The sequence below is a fragment of the Chelonoidis abingdonii genome, chromosome 1 (assembly GCF_003597395.2).
Source record: "Chelonoidis abingdonii isolate Lonesome George chromosome 1, CheloAbing_2.0, whole genome shotgun sequence".
In the NCBI taxonomy this organism is placed as follows: Eukaryota; Metazoa; Chordata; order Testudines; family Testudinidae; genus Chelonoidis; species Chelonoidis abingdonii.
The window spans coordinates 206,177,601-206,194,821 of NC_133769.1; the positions used below are offsets into that span (position 1 = coordinate 206,177,601).

The 17,221-nt window shown below is 40.1% G+C and overlaps 1 protein-coding gene across 4 annotated transcripts in view; it reads right to left on the bottom strand.

Annotated features, from left to right (window-relative positions):
* ERG (ETS transcription factor ERG) overlaps positions 1 to 17,221 on the bottom strand; it is a 240,466-nt gene that overhangs the window by 21,326 nt on the left and 201,919 nt on the right. For 3 of the 4 annotated variants that reach the window (XM_075073810.1, XM_032786155.1, XM_032786153.1), the window contains 5 exons: positions 14,151 to 14,354; positions 13,106 to 13,186; positions 10,506 to 10,577; positions 2,593 to 2,661; positions 1,121 to 1,177 (listed from right to left, as the gene is read on the bottom strand). In XM_075073810.1, the coding sequence (XP_074929911.1) occupies positions 1,121 to 1,177; positions 2,593 to 2,661; positions 10,506 to 10,577; positions 13,106 to 13,186; positions 14,151 to 14,354 (483 nt within the window). The remainder of the gene's footprint in view (positions 1 to 1,120; positions 1,178 to 2,592; positions 2,662 to 10,505; positions 10,578 to 13,105; positions 13,187 to 14,150; positions 14,355 to 17,221) is intronic. The other variant, XM_075073815.1, reaches the window with a different exon arrangement.

The window sequence follows — 17,221 nt, forward strand, 5'->3', positions numbered from 1 at the left end:
ACTCCTGATCAGACACAGGAGGAGTTGACCCAGACTGTGGGGAAGATCACTGAGGTGAGCAAATCTGCCAAGAAGCGCAGGACCCACCAAGGTAGAGGAGGAACTTTGTCACATATTTTGACAACCAGCAATAATAATAATTCTCAAACCACACAAACAATTCAAGCTAATGAAATGCAGTCATGCTCATATTCTTATTTAGCTATAACAAAATCCAGAATAATGGAAAGTCCATTTAAAAAACATGGAATCGGTGTCCATCTGAATCCAGATTATCCTGCAGGTGTACTTCATCTCCCATTTCTATCATTTTGCCATTAGTAAAAGCCATTACTGACTCAGAATTTTTTAGGTACCTTCTCATTCAAGGGACAATCTAACTTAATACTATGGGTTTCTGTCCCATACAATAATTGCTCTGCAGCCACAAAACTCTTTTGCCTTTCAAGATTACTTGAACATAATCTGATAAAACTGATACTTTCTCCTGATAGTTACCCAACAAAGCGAAAATCCTTCCAGCTTTCAGCCCTGTATTTCAGGAGTCCAGGATTTCAAACTCTAGTAGGATTGTGTGAAGAATTCCAGTTTTATCTATATGTCTCCTAAATACTGAAATCTTCACTTCTGTACATTTTTCTGATGCTAATACTCCAGCCAGTCATTATGAACAGAATCCTTTGAAATCCTTAGATTCCACATTTTTGTACTTGAACTGAATATGCGTGCTTTGCTTAATAGCTCATTGATCCCCTTGAAGGCAACAAGACCCTTGTAAGAATTACTAAAAGAAAGTCACAGTAAGCTGTGACAGCATGTTGGCAACTTGGAGGTCCATCATATCCAAAGTTCCAGCAAATTGTTAATTTGTATTCTTGAATCTTTGATTTGTAGATCATGAGAGTCTCAGTTTGAGTCACCTGTACACACAAGACATGAATACACAATTCAGCCACCACACAGGATGCTACAATGAGCCCAGCCACTATGAGGGGGTCTCTGCTAATTGCTTGCATCTGCTCTCATAGTTGGCTATTTGTTGGCAGACTACAGTGCACTTCAGATCACATTTAATATACTCCATTTAACCCAGATCCAACTTAAATAAAGTTACACACACCTAACTGAGGTCGCTGGTCTTCTGTTTTGGGCACTGTTGATGATGATGGTTGGGTAGCTGAAAATAGAAAAATTCATACATTTGTCTATTTTTTCTAGTTTCAAAATCAGTCACCAAAACTGTCTTACATTGGCTGTACCAAAGTCATCGCTGGCACAAGAAGAGTCAACTCACTGGACTTCAACAGCTCAGCACTTGGTGATGTCAATTATGAGATTTGCCCTGATATGTTAGACTGATCTGACCTGATCATGCTCCCATTAAAATAAATGCAAACATGCCTGTGACTTCAATAAGAGCAGGTCTGGGCCTTCCTGGAAGGACGTAGCTGTTACTGATAATTACATCTGGCTTAATATTCACATGTTTATTGGACTGGTCTGCTAAGACATTATCAAATATGAGAAATTCTAAAGCAGAAAGTCTTCAGCTTAAGGCAAGTTCTGTCACTATTTGACCTTTTCCAACACACCATATATCTGTTGTTTCTGGTCAAAGATACTGATGTAGGGTGGAAAAGAAACAATGAATTTCTCCTAAATAACATACATGTAAAGTTACTTTTTAGAGGGAGCATATACTGCATAAATCGCAAAGAAGTGCCTCTGTTCTTCCTTATGCGTAACTAACCCATGCAGGGGAGAGGAAAATCTATGCGTTCTAATGATTTACAGATAGTGTTTCCTCTGAATTCTTCCATTGTGGTAGAGGAGGGGTGTCTGTGTGGTTTCCTCCTCCCCCAGTAGAAGCAGCTAGTGTTTTAACCCCTTTTTCCTTGTGGATCTCATGGCATCCACTGTTGATAAGGGTCTTGCCCTGTGTTCTCCTGCAGGTTGGGGTGGGGAGAATCCAGAGGAGTCCAGCTATGGCCTGCTCCTTCCAACTTTGTGGAGCTAGAATCCCAGACAGTCCCCAGGAAGCAGTTTTCTTGGAGTGGGAAGGGAAGGGGACCATGCCACAGAGGCAGAGCTCCCCCTTAGACTCCTCTCTGCTTGCAGTCATAAAGAGAAAATGGGACCCAAAACCTTAAAGAACAAACTTTAGAAGGAATACTCAAATCGCTTTTAAAACATTTCAACTACCCAGTAAGTATTAACCTATTTTTTCTGCAGAGTCTGCAGTGCTTACACTCTATATCTCTGTTTGATTTATTGGCAGAGCTGAGGATTTTACATTGATCCAAACTCATACTACTTTTCTTTTCCTGAGTGAGCAATATCAAAAACAGGCCTTCTGGAGGTGGATTTTCAAATTTGGGTGCCTAAGTTTAAAACACCCAAATTCTTATTTAAATTCTCAGACTAGCCTTTTGATACCCAAGTACCAGTTTCAGACACCCAAATAATAATTTGAATACCCAAATGCAGAATTCTGCGGCATAACATAGGTCCTCAAGTTTGAATTCTATTTCCAGAGGAGATATTCCTGACATGAATTGGGCCCCTATGCTAGAAAGTAAACAGATGCTTAACCTTTTGATTGAGGAGCAGGGTGATTATGACTTGTCCATGCTGACCTTCTGGCTTGTTCATATGATAAATCTGTAGAGAAAAATAAATTGTCTTAAGTATATATAGCATGAAGTGTGACACATTCTTAATGGCTAAATCACTGGACATGGGAAGGTTACTGAAATGAGAAGGATCCCCATTGTGACGAGAGTCATCTCTCACCCTGACAGCTGCACCCTGGCTTCCCTAACCACCTGCCTCTTTCCTTTCTCCCCTGCAGTCTACTCACCACGCCACTGCAAAAATATTTTGGCTCTCCCTCACTGCTGTGACCATGTCTCTTCTCTGGCTTCTTGTCTCCTTCCATCTCACATTCAAATGTATTGTCCTCGCCTTCAAGGGTCTCCACAACTCTTCTCTTGTCTTTAACCTCCCCCCCCACACACACACTTCCACTGGGATGTAGGGGAAGGGACTGAGCAGGCACTTTGACAGCTCATGCTAGAGTCTGGCTGACTGGAGTAGGTTCAAGGATCCACGGAGGTTGGAGACAGGAATAAGAGTGAGATTTCCCATCACTGTGCACCAAATGAAAGTCTCTTGTACCATTCATTGTTTTAAGAAAATGGACTTTGGTCTTTCTACTGCCTTGTTAGTCTGCTGCTGTCTCTCCTTGAGATGAGGCTCTGTAGCTGCTGTTTGCAATGTGGAAGGCTTGAGAGCTACATATGGTCACATCCAGTGAGGATATTAGTGGGGACAGTACAGTACTGGTCTTGTTATTATGATGTTCCACTAAGTAACTACTAAGACTGTTGATAAACTTAATTTTCTTTTTATTTAATGTTATGTAACTTTTTAATAAAGAAATTATTTATTCTTAGTCATCACACAGCATTTGGAAAGATTTGCTCTGTAACTGAGGCAATGGCTAGTCCTGATACCCTTTGGACCCAGTGGGGCTGTGTTAAATATTCGGTACCTCTGCTATACCTACATCTCTGTCCTTGTCTCCTACTTTTCCCTGTGCATGTGCCCTTTACTCTGTTAACTTTGCTGCCTTCATTTGCCTTTTGCTCTCCCACCTATGGCTCCTTCTTTTATTCTTACACTGGATACAGCATTTCTCCTCTTGTGCACCAAGCAATCTCACTCTCCTTCTTCAGAATCATTCAGAAAACTCACCTCTTTTTGGCTAACAGTTAGCTGATGGCTTACACTTGAGCATTCCCCACTGTCATTCCCATAAAAACAATTTCAGATAGTTGCAAAATGAAACTGAAACACCCTACAAGTTAACATGACAGTGACAGCTCACATGTCTGTAACCTTCACAGTACAATGCCACCCAACCACTTCAGTAGGTGGGAAACGATGGGCCGGCAGTGATTAGGACAGCCTCAGTTGAATGGGGATGGAGAACACACAGTGAGGGGACACAGGAGTGTCAAGCCATTCATTGGCTAGCCTGGGGATGAAGGGAGCTGTGTGGTTCCACGTCCTCCCCTTTCATTAATTTCAGCCTTAGTCTGGGCCATATGGAGCCTCTTTTTGCTCTGCTCCAGCAGCTATAATATATACAATATACTAACTCTGGGCCTGGTTTGAGAGCTCAAGAAAGGAAATAAAATACACCTATTGCCAAATCAGTGCTGTATTAAGGTAGGAACATAGACTCCTTTGGATGGATGGCAGATTCTTAACAGTGTCTTAGATTTCTTTTAGAAGGGTTGTTTGACAGTCTTTAAAAATGAAATCAGGTAGGAAGTAGTGAACCAGCTGAGAAGGCAGTTTAACTCTGAGTGTGGCTTTTGTATATCTGCCCATTCTCAGACACGACTAGAGAGAGAATTGAATGGAAACAAAGTGTAATGTGTAATTCACAACCAAATTGCCTTTAATTTATTTAGTCTGTTTGGCCTGAGTATATAATTGGCACTGCCATCACTGTGGTCTGATGGAATCTTACACTCTCAAAATTTTGGTTTTGCTGAGATACACACTTTTTGTTCTGTATTATATTCTAAGTAACTGTGCCTTGTTTCCCTGATTTTTCTCCTTTTATACCACATTCTTCTCTTGTGGAAACATGGAGAATTAGAGAAAATAGTGCTAACTGTATAGGTATTTATCCCTGATCTGAGTAACTATATAAAGTACTATTATAATTATTTATTATAGTACAGTATAGTCGCACCCAGAAGCCCCAATCAAATGGGGATCCAATTGTGCTCAGTACCATTAAAGCATATAGTTAGAGATAGTCTTCTCCCTGGAGAACTTACCATCCAAAAGGAAAACCAAGACAGAGAAAGTTTCAAATTGTGTGCTGTGTCCATCTTCTACTGCACACAGTGGAAACGGAGGGGATGCTGTCAGGGAGCTGATCCTGATCCGCTGCCCAGCTCTGGATGAAGATTAGAGCAGCCTGGGGGGTGGCTATGATCCACGATCATAAGCCAGATGAGGACTGTCAGAGTGCCACCTATTTCATCCACTCCCCTTTGCTTGCTGCTGCCAGCCTAGTCAGACCTATATCCTCCACCTACAAGCCCTGTGCACCAGGAAGCATCGTGGGAGGTGCACAAGCTGGCTATCCTGCACCTGCTGAGAACCCTTCCATGCTGGTGGTATTCGCAGCCAGGGTATGTGACCAGTGTGTGCAACATCTTGAGCTGGGCCAAGAATCTAGCCCAAAGGAAGGGGGAGTAGGACACAATATACGAGCAAAGTGGGGAAAGGGTGATGTCAGGTACACATGTTGGTTTTCCTAACCCTTCACTCTCCCACAAAGAAGGTAGGAAAGGGGAAAGACATGAAACTAATGAGATATGTGCCTGTCACCAGCCAGTCTGCACTCTTTCCCGTTGTTTGCTTTCTTGAGGGGAATGGGGAGGGAGGGAACCTCAGATTGTAAAACTCTTGTGTAACTGTATATAAAGGGAAGTTGCATGGCACTTGTGCAAATGCACAGAAGTGCTAGTTGTTAGGATTTAATTTTTAAAATACCACATACCTGAAATTCATTAAATAGTATAAATTTAGTACTGTGAGAAAACTCTTGAGTCAAGAGGCAAAACACATCCTTGTACGGTTGTGTGACTGCGCTTTCTTTTAAAGGAAAGATCCAGCTCTCAGCCCTACTTGAAACAGCATCAAAATTAAGACTTCATTCTTAGTTGAGGATCTGGGAGATTATTTGAACAATGATTTGTATTTTGTTAAACATATTGCTGTCATAGATAAGCAGGTCTGTTTTGACTCATGAGAAATAGGAACATTATGTCCTTATCTAGAACAGATCTTGTAATTCCCTCTCATTTGATGAGACATTTAGGTAATCCCATATTAGTCCTCCTTGAGCTACTACAGTGTATCACTTTTAACTTGCAAAAAATTCCTGGTATTCAATTGCCAGGACAGCTGAAGAAATATGACTTTGTCATTCTAATTCTTCAGGAACCTCACTCACTTCCTATTCTCCATTATATTCATTTAACAATGGTAATTGTGTAATTTTGATTCACTCTCTGGAATTGCTTCCCAATGTTTGGCTGATGCATTTTTACTTTAGCATCCTCTATGCCTCTTTTTCCTTTTACTTGTAATCAATGACTGCCTCGAGGACAATCACATCTACTTCTGTTATTAACAAAAGGGCATTTAGTTATGGAATAGTTTCTCTGTAAAAGTTAGGCTGTTCCCATTCCACTTAAGATTGGACCTTGTCTGAAAACTAGAGTTATCAGAAATTTTCTGCTAAAGTGATTTTTCAACAGAAAATACTATTTCTGAAACATCAGAAGTTTCTGTTGGAAATTTCTATTTTACTCAATTGTTTTGATTTTCTATTGGGAAAAATCAAATGAAATCTTACATTTTAGGTCAGCTGGACCCAAACTGAAATATTTTGGTTGACTGAACTGACCCAAAACGTTTCATTTTGAATCAGTTCAACATTATACTGCATTTGGTGTTGCATAGCCTCCTGGGAGCTGCAGTTCTCTCCTCTGGGCTGGGCTCCCTGGCTAGACTACATCTCCCATGAAGCAATGTGGTTTCTCTTTTGACCAAGCCCTGTAGTGTACCATGGGAGAGCATAATGACAGTGGGCATGATACAATTTTATTGTATAACTCTTGTTTGTGTTATTTCAGGGATCATATTAATGTATTTGATCATATTTTAAACATACCTTTATCAAAATTCTTGATTCACAGAATAAACAACAAATAATTAATAAAAATACAGACAGAAAGGGAATACATATATAAAAAATTACTTTCATTTTATGTAAGGAAATCATATTTGATTCTCCTGTATTAAAAAAAAATAAATGAATTAACCATCCAGAGGAGTATGCACTAAGGATAGATACATAGGAATTGCCATACTGGCAAAGTCCTGTGTTCCATCTAGTCTGCTATCCTGTCAAGGCCGGTGCAACCATTTCGGCAACCTAGGCAGTCGCCTAGGGCGCTAGGATTTGGGAGGCGGCATTTTCTTTGGCAGCGACCGTGGCAGCCGGATCTTCGGCCGCCTCGGTTGCGGCAGGCATTTAGGCAGAGGGAGCTGGGGCAGGGGAGTGCGGGGAGGGCCGCCTTCAGCAAGTAAGGGGGGGCAGCATGCAGGGGAACTCCCCGCTCCAGCTCACCCCTGTCCTGCCTCCTCCCTGAGCACACTGTCGCTGCTTCACTTCTCCTGCCTCCCAGGCTTGCGGCGCCTAAACTGATTGGTGCCGCAAGCCTGGGAGGCAGGAGAAGTGAAGCAGCGATGGCGTGCTCGGGGAGGAGGCGGAGCAGGAGTGAGCTGCTTCACTTCTCCTGCCTCCCAGGCTTACAGCGCCAATCAGCTTAGGTGCCGCAAGCCTGGGAGGCGGGAGAAGTGAAGCAGTAATGGCGTGCTCTGGGTGCTCATGTGCGGAGCAGGGGTGAGCTGAGGTGGGGAGGGTGCCTCAGGATGGAGGGTGGGGGATGGGGAGCTGCAGCGGGGAGGGTGCCTCAGGGTTCGAAACATCCTTGCACCGGCCCTGTATCCTGTTTCCAGCTATTCAGAGAAAGACTGAAGACTCCACACAGTAGACAGATGTGGGCTAATCTTCCTCCCAATGTAGTCTTCTCCTACCCCTACTAGTTAGAGATTAGTGAGAGCTCTGAAGCATCAGGTTTCATATCTGATATAAATTTGTGTTTATAATTACTACTCTAATTGAATACTCTTGTTATCCATATAACTGTCCAACCTCTCTTTGAATCTTGCTAAGCTCTGTGCTTCAACAACATCACATGACAACGAGGTCTAAAGTCTACTCATGTGTTGTATGACAAAGTATTTCCTTTTATCAGTTTTGAATTTGCTTCCTCTCAATTTCATTGAATGTCCTCTCATTCTTGTATTGAGATACATGGAAAATAGAAGTTCCCAATCCACCTTTTCTAAGTGATAAAATTATTACAAAATAATGAGACATGTACCTCTCATTAGTCATCTCCTAAGGTAAAAAATCCCTGACTTACCAATTGCTCAACATAGGAGAAGCTTTTCCAGGGTTTTAACCATTCTCATCACTTCTCTCTGAATGCCCTCTAATTCTGCAAATATAATTCTGGAGATGGGGTGACCAGTACTGAACAAAATATTCTAAATGAAGCTGAACTCTTGATTTATATAGTGGCACAATAATCTTTTCCATATCATTCTCCACCCTGTTCTTTACGTAGCTTAACATTTTGTTAGTTTTTTTTTTTTGACAGCAGTTGTACACTGAGCAGAGGTCTCCACTGAGCAGCCCATAGTGATGCCCAGGTCCTTTTCCCTGAATTAATGAGGTTAATTTAAAACTCAGTATAGGAATAGTTTAAATTTTTCCCTCCAGTGTGCATTATACACCTCTACCCCGATATAATATGGTTGTGGGGAGCCAAAAATCCCTATTGCATTATAAGTGAAATGCTGTTATATCGGAGTAGCGGTGGCAGGGCTGCAGCGGTGATTTAAAGAGCCTGGGGCTCCAGCTGCAGGGAGCCCCAGGCCCTTTAAATTGCTGACGGAGCCCCCCTGCCGCAGCCCTGGGGTAGCGGCGTCAGGGATTCAGAGCCATGATTTAAAGGGCTTGGGGCTCCCCGCAGCAGCCCTGGGCCCTTTAAATTGCTGGCAAGCCCTGCTGCTGCAGCCGTCGGGTAGCAGCAGCAGGGCTTCGGCGGTGATTTTAAGAGCTCTGGGCTGCTGTGGGGAGCCCTGGGCTCTTTAAATCATGGCTGAAGCCCTGACGGCGCAGCCCCAAGGCAGCAGCAGCAGGGCTCCAGCGGTGACTTAAAGGGCCCGGGGCTCCCTGCAGCAGCTGGAGCCCCGGACCTTTTCAAGCACTGCCAGAGCCCCACTGCTACCGCGCTATATGCAAACCCGTGTTATATTGGGTCGCGTTATAGCAGGGTAGAGGTGTATTGCATTTATCAACATTCACTTTCATCAGCCATTGTATTGCCCATTCACTTAGCTTGGTTAATTCCCACTCAAGTTCCTCACAGTTCTCTCTGGATTTAACTAATCTAAATAATTTTGTGCCATTTGCAAATTTTGCTTCCTCATTTTTGTCACAGATTTTGTCACCATCCTTTTTCAAATCATTAAACATCAGTCATCATAATTGAACTGTGAGGCACCTACTGTTAACCTCGTGTCACGATGAGAGTTGATCATTTGTTCCTATTTTTAGCATTCTGTCTTAGCCAGTTTTGGATCCATGACAATATTTTGCCACTCATCCCATTACTACTCAATTTCTTTAGTAACTTCTAGTGAGGGGCTCTGTTTAAGGTCTTTTGAAAGTCTAAATGAATTACATCAACTGGTTCTTCTACATATAATACTTTACTGATATCAATAAAGCGAGGCATGATTTTCCTTGCAGAAATTGTGCCAGTTAGACCCTATTATATTATGAACTTCTAAGGTTTTTTTTGTTGTTTAATTTTTAACTATCATTTCAACCAGTGCAAGATTTAGTGGTGATTAATTTCCTGGATTACTATCTAGAGCATTTTTTAAATATACATACACCATTTGCAATCCTGCAATCCTCTGATGTACTAGCTGTTTTAGTTAGAGGTTGCATATCTTTACTAGCAGCTCAGTCACTTCAATTTTAAGTCCTTTCAGTATTCCTGGATATATACCACCTGGACCTGGTGACTTATTGCTTTTTATTCACTTTCTTCTGTTGCCTCAATCCCTGCTAGTACCTGCTCTTTATTACTGGAAAAGCAAAGGTCCAGGTTAGGTATTTTCCCAAAATCCTCAGTAGTGAAGAAATCCTGTAGCTTCTCAGTATTGTTCTTTTCTTCCTTCATTGTTCCCTTTACCCGTGGTGATCTAGCAGACCCACATATTCTGTCATTGGCTTCCCACTTCTGATATACTTAAAGAATCTCTTGTTGTTTGTTTTTATGCTTTTATATCCTTGTATCTAGTTGTTTTGTCTCAAAAATAAACAGTAAAACAGAGAGAGAAGAAACAAATAATACTTATACCACACTCTTACACAGCACTTACTCCAGGAGATTTCAAAGCCCTTCACTAAGGAGGTTAGTATCATTATCTTCATTTTACAGATGGGAAAACTGAGGCTCAGATAGATGAAGTGATTTGCCCAAGATTACTCAGCAGGCCAATGGAAAGTGCTGGGAACAGAACCTAGGTCTCCTGAGTTTACTAGGCCACACTGCCTCAAAAACAGATGACTATAGAAAAAATAGACTAATTAAGCTGCTTTTCCATCCCACTTCATCCCACACAGGGGACCATATATACCTATAAATATACATTACTCAACATTTATATATTGTGCTGTTTTATAGGAGACATCTGAAGGAGAAAGAAAGAGGGGTAGTGAGAGTGAGCAAGATCACATCACATAAAAAGATCATCATTCATACCTGGCCTGGTTGTAATTCTTTGTGTCGCTTCCGGATAAACTGAAGTATTTGGGAAAATAAAAGCTGCACCCCCTGCAGGAAAAAAGTGGAGACAAAACACATAAGGACTGTTTTTTCCACAGTTAGTGCTGTCAGCGGTAACTGTATTTCAGCTGGTCAATGTATTTGAATGAAGCATATTAATAAAATGTTTTATCACCCAGCAGTGAGGTTTATAGGGCCTGATTCTAGTCTCATTTACATCAGTGTATATCCATTCAAATTAGTGGACATACCTCAGTGTAAACCCAGGTAAGTGAGAAGAGAATTAAGTTCATATTTTTTAAATTTAGAAAAACTGGCCTCAGATTTCAGCAGGTTTCACTGCTGTTGTGAAGTGCAATTTATGTTGCCTTATCTTTATTTAGTGTGTACATCTCCCTAACCTGTGGATATTATCAGCAGATAACCTAGGTCCTGGTCCAAAGCCCATGGAAGTCAGTAGGAGTCTTTTCATTTACTTCCATGGGCTTTGGATCAGTCTCCCAGAGAATTAATTCTTGGTGTATAGTGAAACATTGTAAAAATAACCAGTTTGATGCAGAAAATGATGTCTGACTATTTCAGGAATTTAAATAGCTCTAACCATGTTAACAGATTTATAGTTATCATGGTTGGAAATCTGAAAGAAATCTAAGGGGATTATGTGACTTTTAAAAGTTGGACACTAATCCCCTCAAGCTCTTTTGAAGTTCCCACCCCAGATTTTTATACAAACAGAACCAAACAGAACAAATATTATTATTATTTCTTTTTCTTACATACTGTATGATATTGCTGACATAAATGTCATCTGTGTACCTGTAGTGTATCAATAATCCCAGTGAAGTAAATGCAGATTTTTTTGTTTTGGGCAGAGAAACTAATAAATCTCAACATCATAGCAATTACACAGAAAAAAGTAACAGGGACTCACTGAGAAACTACTGGATAACTGTGCAGGGAAGTTCATTGCTAAATTAGGATTGTGACCGACAGAGATGGAAAAGACCCTCAAGTCCATCTACTTTTAAAATGAAATATTTAAGGGCTTTTCCAAAGTCAATTAAAGTGAATGTAGAGGTTCTGTCTGACTTGAATGGACTTTGGATCAATCCTCTATCTATACTAGACAGAGGAGATATGGGATATGAAACATTTGATCTTAGCAAAGAGTATTTAATGTTCGAGTAACTATACTGTAATTTTGCAAGGAAACAGTGCTAATTTTTACAGTGAAGGAGAAAAATTGCAGAATATTTCACATTCTTTTATATTAGCTTTTCCATTTCTTAAATAGTTGTTATTTCTGGTCACTGTAGGTAACTAATACCCTCAGGCATGATAACGTGATATTCAAAACTTGTATTTAATCAAATTATAATACATAGCATTCCATGTCACCCTCTATTACGCAACTGCTAGAACAAAACAAAACTTCCACTGATTTCTTTTTATAAATATTTTGAGTGAAATTTTGTGACATCATATAATTTTGTGGAAGAAATATACTTTTAAGGAGTGTTTCATATTCATTTCCTACTTGTCCAGGGTGGTTCATAGAAGAGTGAATAGTAACTTTTTAAAAAATTTTTAAATAAGATCAAACTTTGCTGAGACTTAGTGAGAAGTCACATATTATAGACAATGCATGTGATGGAGAGTTATGTGCGTATTTATAAAGCATTGTACAGAGAGAGGAATCAGCACTTAGTAGTACGTCAGCACAGAACAAGACTCAGAGAGACAGCATGAAAACCTGGGGACAGGAAGCAGTCCATAAAATACATTCTCTCCCCACCCCACAACTTTAAAAAGGCCCAAGCATAGTAGTAGTAGGGGATAATGGCCTAGCATGATAAAAAGGGATTTTGGGTTTTAAAAAATTCCACACATCTTTTACATTTTGTGAGGTTATAAAAACCTTTTTAAATTAGTGGGTTTCATTTGATTGTTGGTACAGTCTAAATTAAAAAAATTAAAACTGGAAATACTCCATCAGCAAAATAGTCTGTATTGTCTTCTAAAATGGGGAAAAGTAAAATCCCTGCTTATCCAGTTCTTTTTGTGATAAAATAGTATTTAAATAGGTGATCCAGTATACTGCATGGGTCCAGAATGTAGTATACTGTATGGGAGAAATAAACCAGACTTAGGCACCAATACTGCAAGCTGATCTGTGCAGGTGGACTCCTGGACTGTGCAGTGCTCCATTGACTTAAATGGGGCTCCATGCAGGCAAAAGGATCCACCTGTGTGGATCTAACAGGATAGGATCAGAGCCTTAGACACTAAGTGCAGTTTGTTGCATGTGGACGGACCCTTGCAGCTGCATGGGTACAAGAGTTTGCACACAGGGATCCAATTGCAGAATCTGGTCCTAAATGATCTTGCCTCTGTTCAGTGTGTGTGTGTGTGTGGAAAACTTCCATAACTGCTAATATGAATCTTACACAAATATCAAGGGAGAATACACTGTCTCCCTGGTGATTTACCATTTCCATTTTTTAGCATGCAACTCAAACAGGAATCCTGTGCTTTTAGAAGATGACCTATAGGAATGGGAGCGGTGCCAGCATTACCTGTGTTTCTAGCATGCATTAACCGTGGAGAGTTTTGTAAGGCCTTATCAACATCATCTGAAGTCAAATGTGGAAGAGGAGCTACAAAACAAAACAAAAAGCAACACCAAAATGAAAAAAAATAGAGAATTATCTTCTAAAAACATTTTCCCCCTTATAGGATTGTTTTAAAGCAAGTCTAGTAACAATCAGTTTAGTTCTGCTGTTTGTGGGGGAGGTGTGTGTGTGTTAAAGCTTAAACTAGGGTATTCATTTAAATAATATTATTAATACATAATATTTCGGTCTGATTGTCAATATATGTGTGTGTGTGTGAGTGTAAAAGACTGCACCACACTGGTGTTGCAATGTATGTTTGTTTTTAAAACCATATTCACTAATTTTAATGTTTTAAATTATGCAAATTATGCAAATTATGCAAAGACTACAGCCTTCAAATAATTAATTCACTATTCCCTTCTTCCCCCTAGAGTGTTAGCCATCAGCTACAAATCCTTTGGTTTCAGATTTAGGAGATTCTGTTCTCTTCTCCATGAATGTACATAACTCCTATTAATTTCAATGAGAGTTACATGCACCTATGCAGAGTAGAATAGACCATATATGTTCATAGAATCATGCCTGGAATTTTTTTTTATAAATCAATGTTTTTACTCTCATTTAGGGTTCTCATACCTAAAATGGAAAGGTGAGTACGTGACCAGAAAAAACATCATAACCAAAAGTCCCTTTGATTTTCTTCCTACAGTATTGTGGATGAATGGGCTGGGTTTCAAATTAATTTTTTCCTAATACAGACATTTGGAGATATTCTTAAGATAATTTCTGAAAGTAGTCACAATGAGCCTGATCTAAGGCCCACTCCAGTCAATAGGAGTCTCTCCATCAACTTGAATAAGCTTTGGATCAGGCCCTACATAATATTTTCAGAAGCAGTAACATTTGAGGTAGGGAGATTTGAAATCCTAAATTGAAAAGGCACTACAACTGGAAATGCTGTTGATAGATTTATTCTAACCATCATAAAGAAGGGAAATTGTCTTACTCTCTCTGAGGTAGTGTAGGTGTGAGAGGAGGATATCTGCATTATAGCTTGGGGTGAGTCTCTGGAAGTCATCTTTGGTCATTTTACACAGTTCCTTCCCATCAATGTTCTGGAACAACAAGATGTCAACGTCTGGAAGTCCATATTCCTTCACGGCCCATTCCAACCACTGACGTACATGGTCAGTACTCCATAATGTAGGATCTGAATGGTTTCACAAAGCATAAAGTTAGAATCATAGAATCATAGAAGATTAGGGTTGGAAGAGACCTCAGGAGGTCATCTAGTTCAACGCTCCGCTCAAAGCAGCACCAACTCCAACTAAATCATCCCAGCCAGGGCTTTGTCAAGCCAGGCCTTAAAAACCTCTAAGGATGGAGATTCCACCACCTCCCTAGATAACCCATTGCACTGCTTCACCACCATCCTAGTGAAATACTGTTTCCTAATATCCAACCTAGACATCCCCCATTGCAACTTGAGACCATTGCTCCTTGTTCTGTCATCTGCCACCACTGAGAACAGCCTAGCTCCACCCTCTTTGGAATCCCCCTTCAGGTAGTTGAAGGCTGCTATCAAATCTCCCCTCACTCTTCTCTTCTGCAGACTAAATAAGCCCAGTTCCCTCAGCCTGTCCTCCTAAGTCATGTGCCCCAGCCCCCTAATTATTTTCCTTGCCCTCTGCTGGACTCTCTCCAATTTGTCCACATCCTTTCTGTAGTGGGGGCCCCAAAACTGGACGAAATACTCCAGATATGGCTTCACCAGTGCCAAATAGAGGGGAGTAATCACTTCCCACAATCTGCTGGCAATGCTCCTACTAATGCAACCCAATATGCCATTAGCCTTCTTGGCAACAAGGGCACACTGTTGACTCATATGCAGCTTCTCGCCCACTGTAATTCCCGGGTCCTTTTCTGCAGAACTGATGCTAAGACAGTTGGTCCCTAGCCTGTAACAGTACATGGGATTCTTGTCCTTGTTGAACCTCATCAGATTTCTTTTTGCCCAATCCTCCAATTTGTCCAGGTTACTGTGGACCCTAACCCTACCCTCCAACATATCTATCTCTCCCCCCCAGCTTAGTGTCACCCGTGAACTGGCTGAGGATGCAATCCATCCCATCATCCAGATAATTAATGAAGATGTTGAAAAAAACCGGCCTCAGGACCGACCCCTGGGGCATGCTGCCATTTTTTATACTGGGACCAATATTAAATTAACAAAGTACATTATTGTCATACTGGACAATGATAATCCATGATGCACTAACTCCAGTGTAGTTATACAAAAAATGAATGTGGCCTATTTGGGGGAAAGAAGACCTGAGAAATGGCTGACCAAAGTACAGTGGTGAGCTGGGACTGCTGTTTATTATTTATTACATATTCATTTTACTGTTAACTTGTCCTCCCACATCTCTGACCACCACCCGTTATGTCTCATCATTATCCTACAGTATTGTTCACATACTAATGTCAATCCCTGTCCATATGAAGAGTACCACTGGGTACAGGTGTTTGCATTCACAGCACCTATTGCAGGACAGAAACCAGTAACTATCATATTCAAAGGTTTCTGGTGAAGTTCATGTTCTTTACTCAAGCAAAATGCTCAGTGAATTCAAGACCAGTTTTTTCTAAGTGAAGACTAAGTAAGGACTTCAGGGTTTTGCCTGTTATTTAATAAGTTAGCATAGATTCAGATAGATAGAGCATTCTTCATTTCCTAACCTTAAAAATACAAAGTGAAGAGGAGAAAACATGCACTCACTGGTTGCTCAACCTTTACTTTAGTGATCTAGAGCCTGAGCTTTTTGCCAAAATGTATCAATTTTCAGCATTTATAATATATTGTGACATGCAGGATAAAAGTGCTCTTGAAATCATCAAATTTTTTCATGACAAAGATCTGAGTAATATCTTCCTGAATATTTTAATTGCATTGAAACTGTATTTGAATGTACCCATTGCCAGCTGTGAAGCAGAGTAATTGTTTTCTAAGCTTTGTCTGAATAAAAAGTTGTCTTTGGTTAGCTGTGGTAGAAACAAAGCTTAATGCTTTTGCAATCATGTCAGCTGAATGGGATTTACTACATTTACTGTCATTTGAGGATTCAAAACTGAATTTGAATCACATAAAGATGCCAGTTTAAACGTACAACATTTCATTTGACTCTTAAAGTTTTATATTTTTTGTTTATCCAGGCAGTATGTAACCTGTTCCTTGTCTTCAATTTTCTTTTCAAGTTTATTTAGTAATATACATGACTTGTTGATTGCCATAAGCTGGGTATGCTTTTGTTTTCATTAATACAGGGTTCAGGAAAAGGGGGCTTCTGAAAAACATTACCCCTGTGCCTACAATCTCATTAATCTGGCCCTGTCCCAGAATGATGTGATGTACTCCTGTATGCTAATAACCAGATCCTGCCTTGCATTAGTTTTTGTTAATTATATCAGATCCTGACAAAACTGGCTGTGGGAGGAAAATGAACTGGTACAAATCTTTGCCCATTCCTCTCCTGCCCTCCCGCGCCCCCCATACACACTTTTTTTTTTAAGAGCTGAGCAAAATTTGTGGACTAAAGTTTTTTCACTAAAAACTGCAAATTCATGTTTACTGAAACATTTTGCAAATTTGTGTTGAATTCACCAAATTGTTTCAGTTGAAAAAAACCCTCAAAAAATAAAATTCCCAAAAGAGTCAAAATGTTGAAACACTTTGACTTTTTGATTTGAGAAACTTTTCATTTTGAATGTTACTTCAATTAGCTCTACATAATTAAAAAAAAAATTAAAGATCAATATAAAGAAAAAAATATGTTGCTTTGGGGTGAACAAAATATTTACTATGAACCAGAATTAAATTCTTTTGACTTTTTTGATTCCCCCCAAATTTTCTAAAACTTTTGGTTTGAGTTGACATGAAAGGATTTTTTTCCTCCAATTTTTCAGTTCATCCACTGAACAAAAAATCAGTTATTCACACAGTTCTAATGCCTAACTCTAACTCTACCATCACTTTTCCCTCTGAATTCCCTTTTTCCACTACCATCCCACACAGTCCTA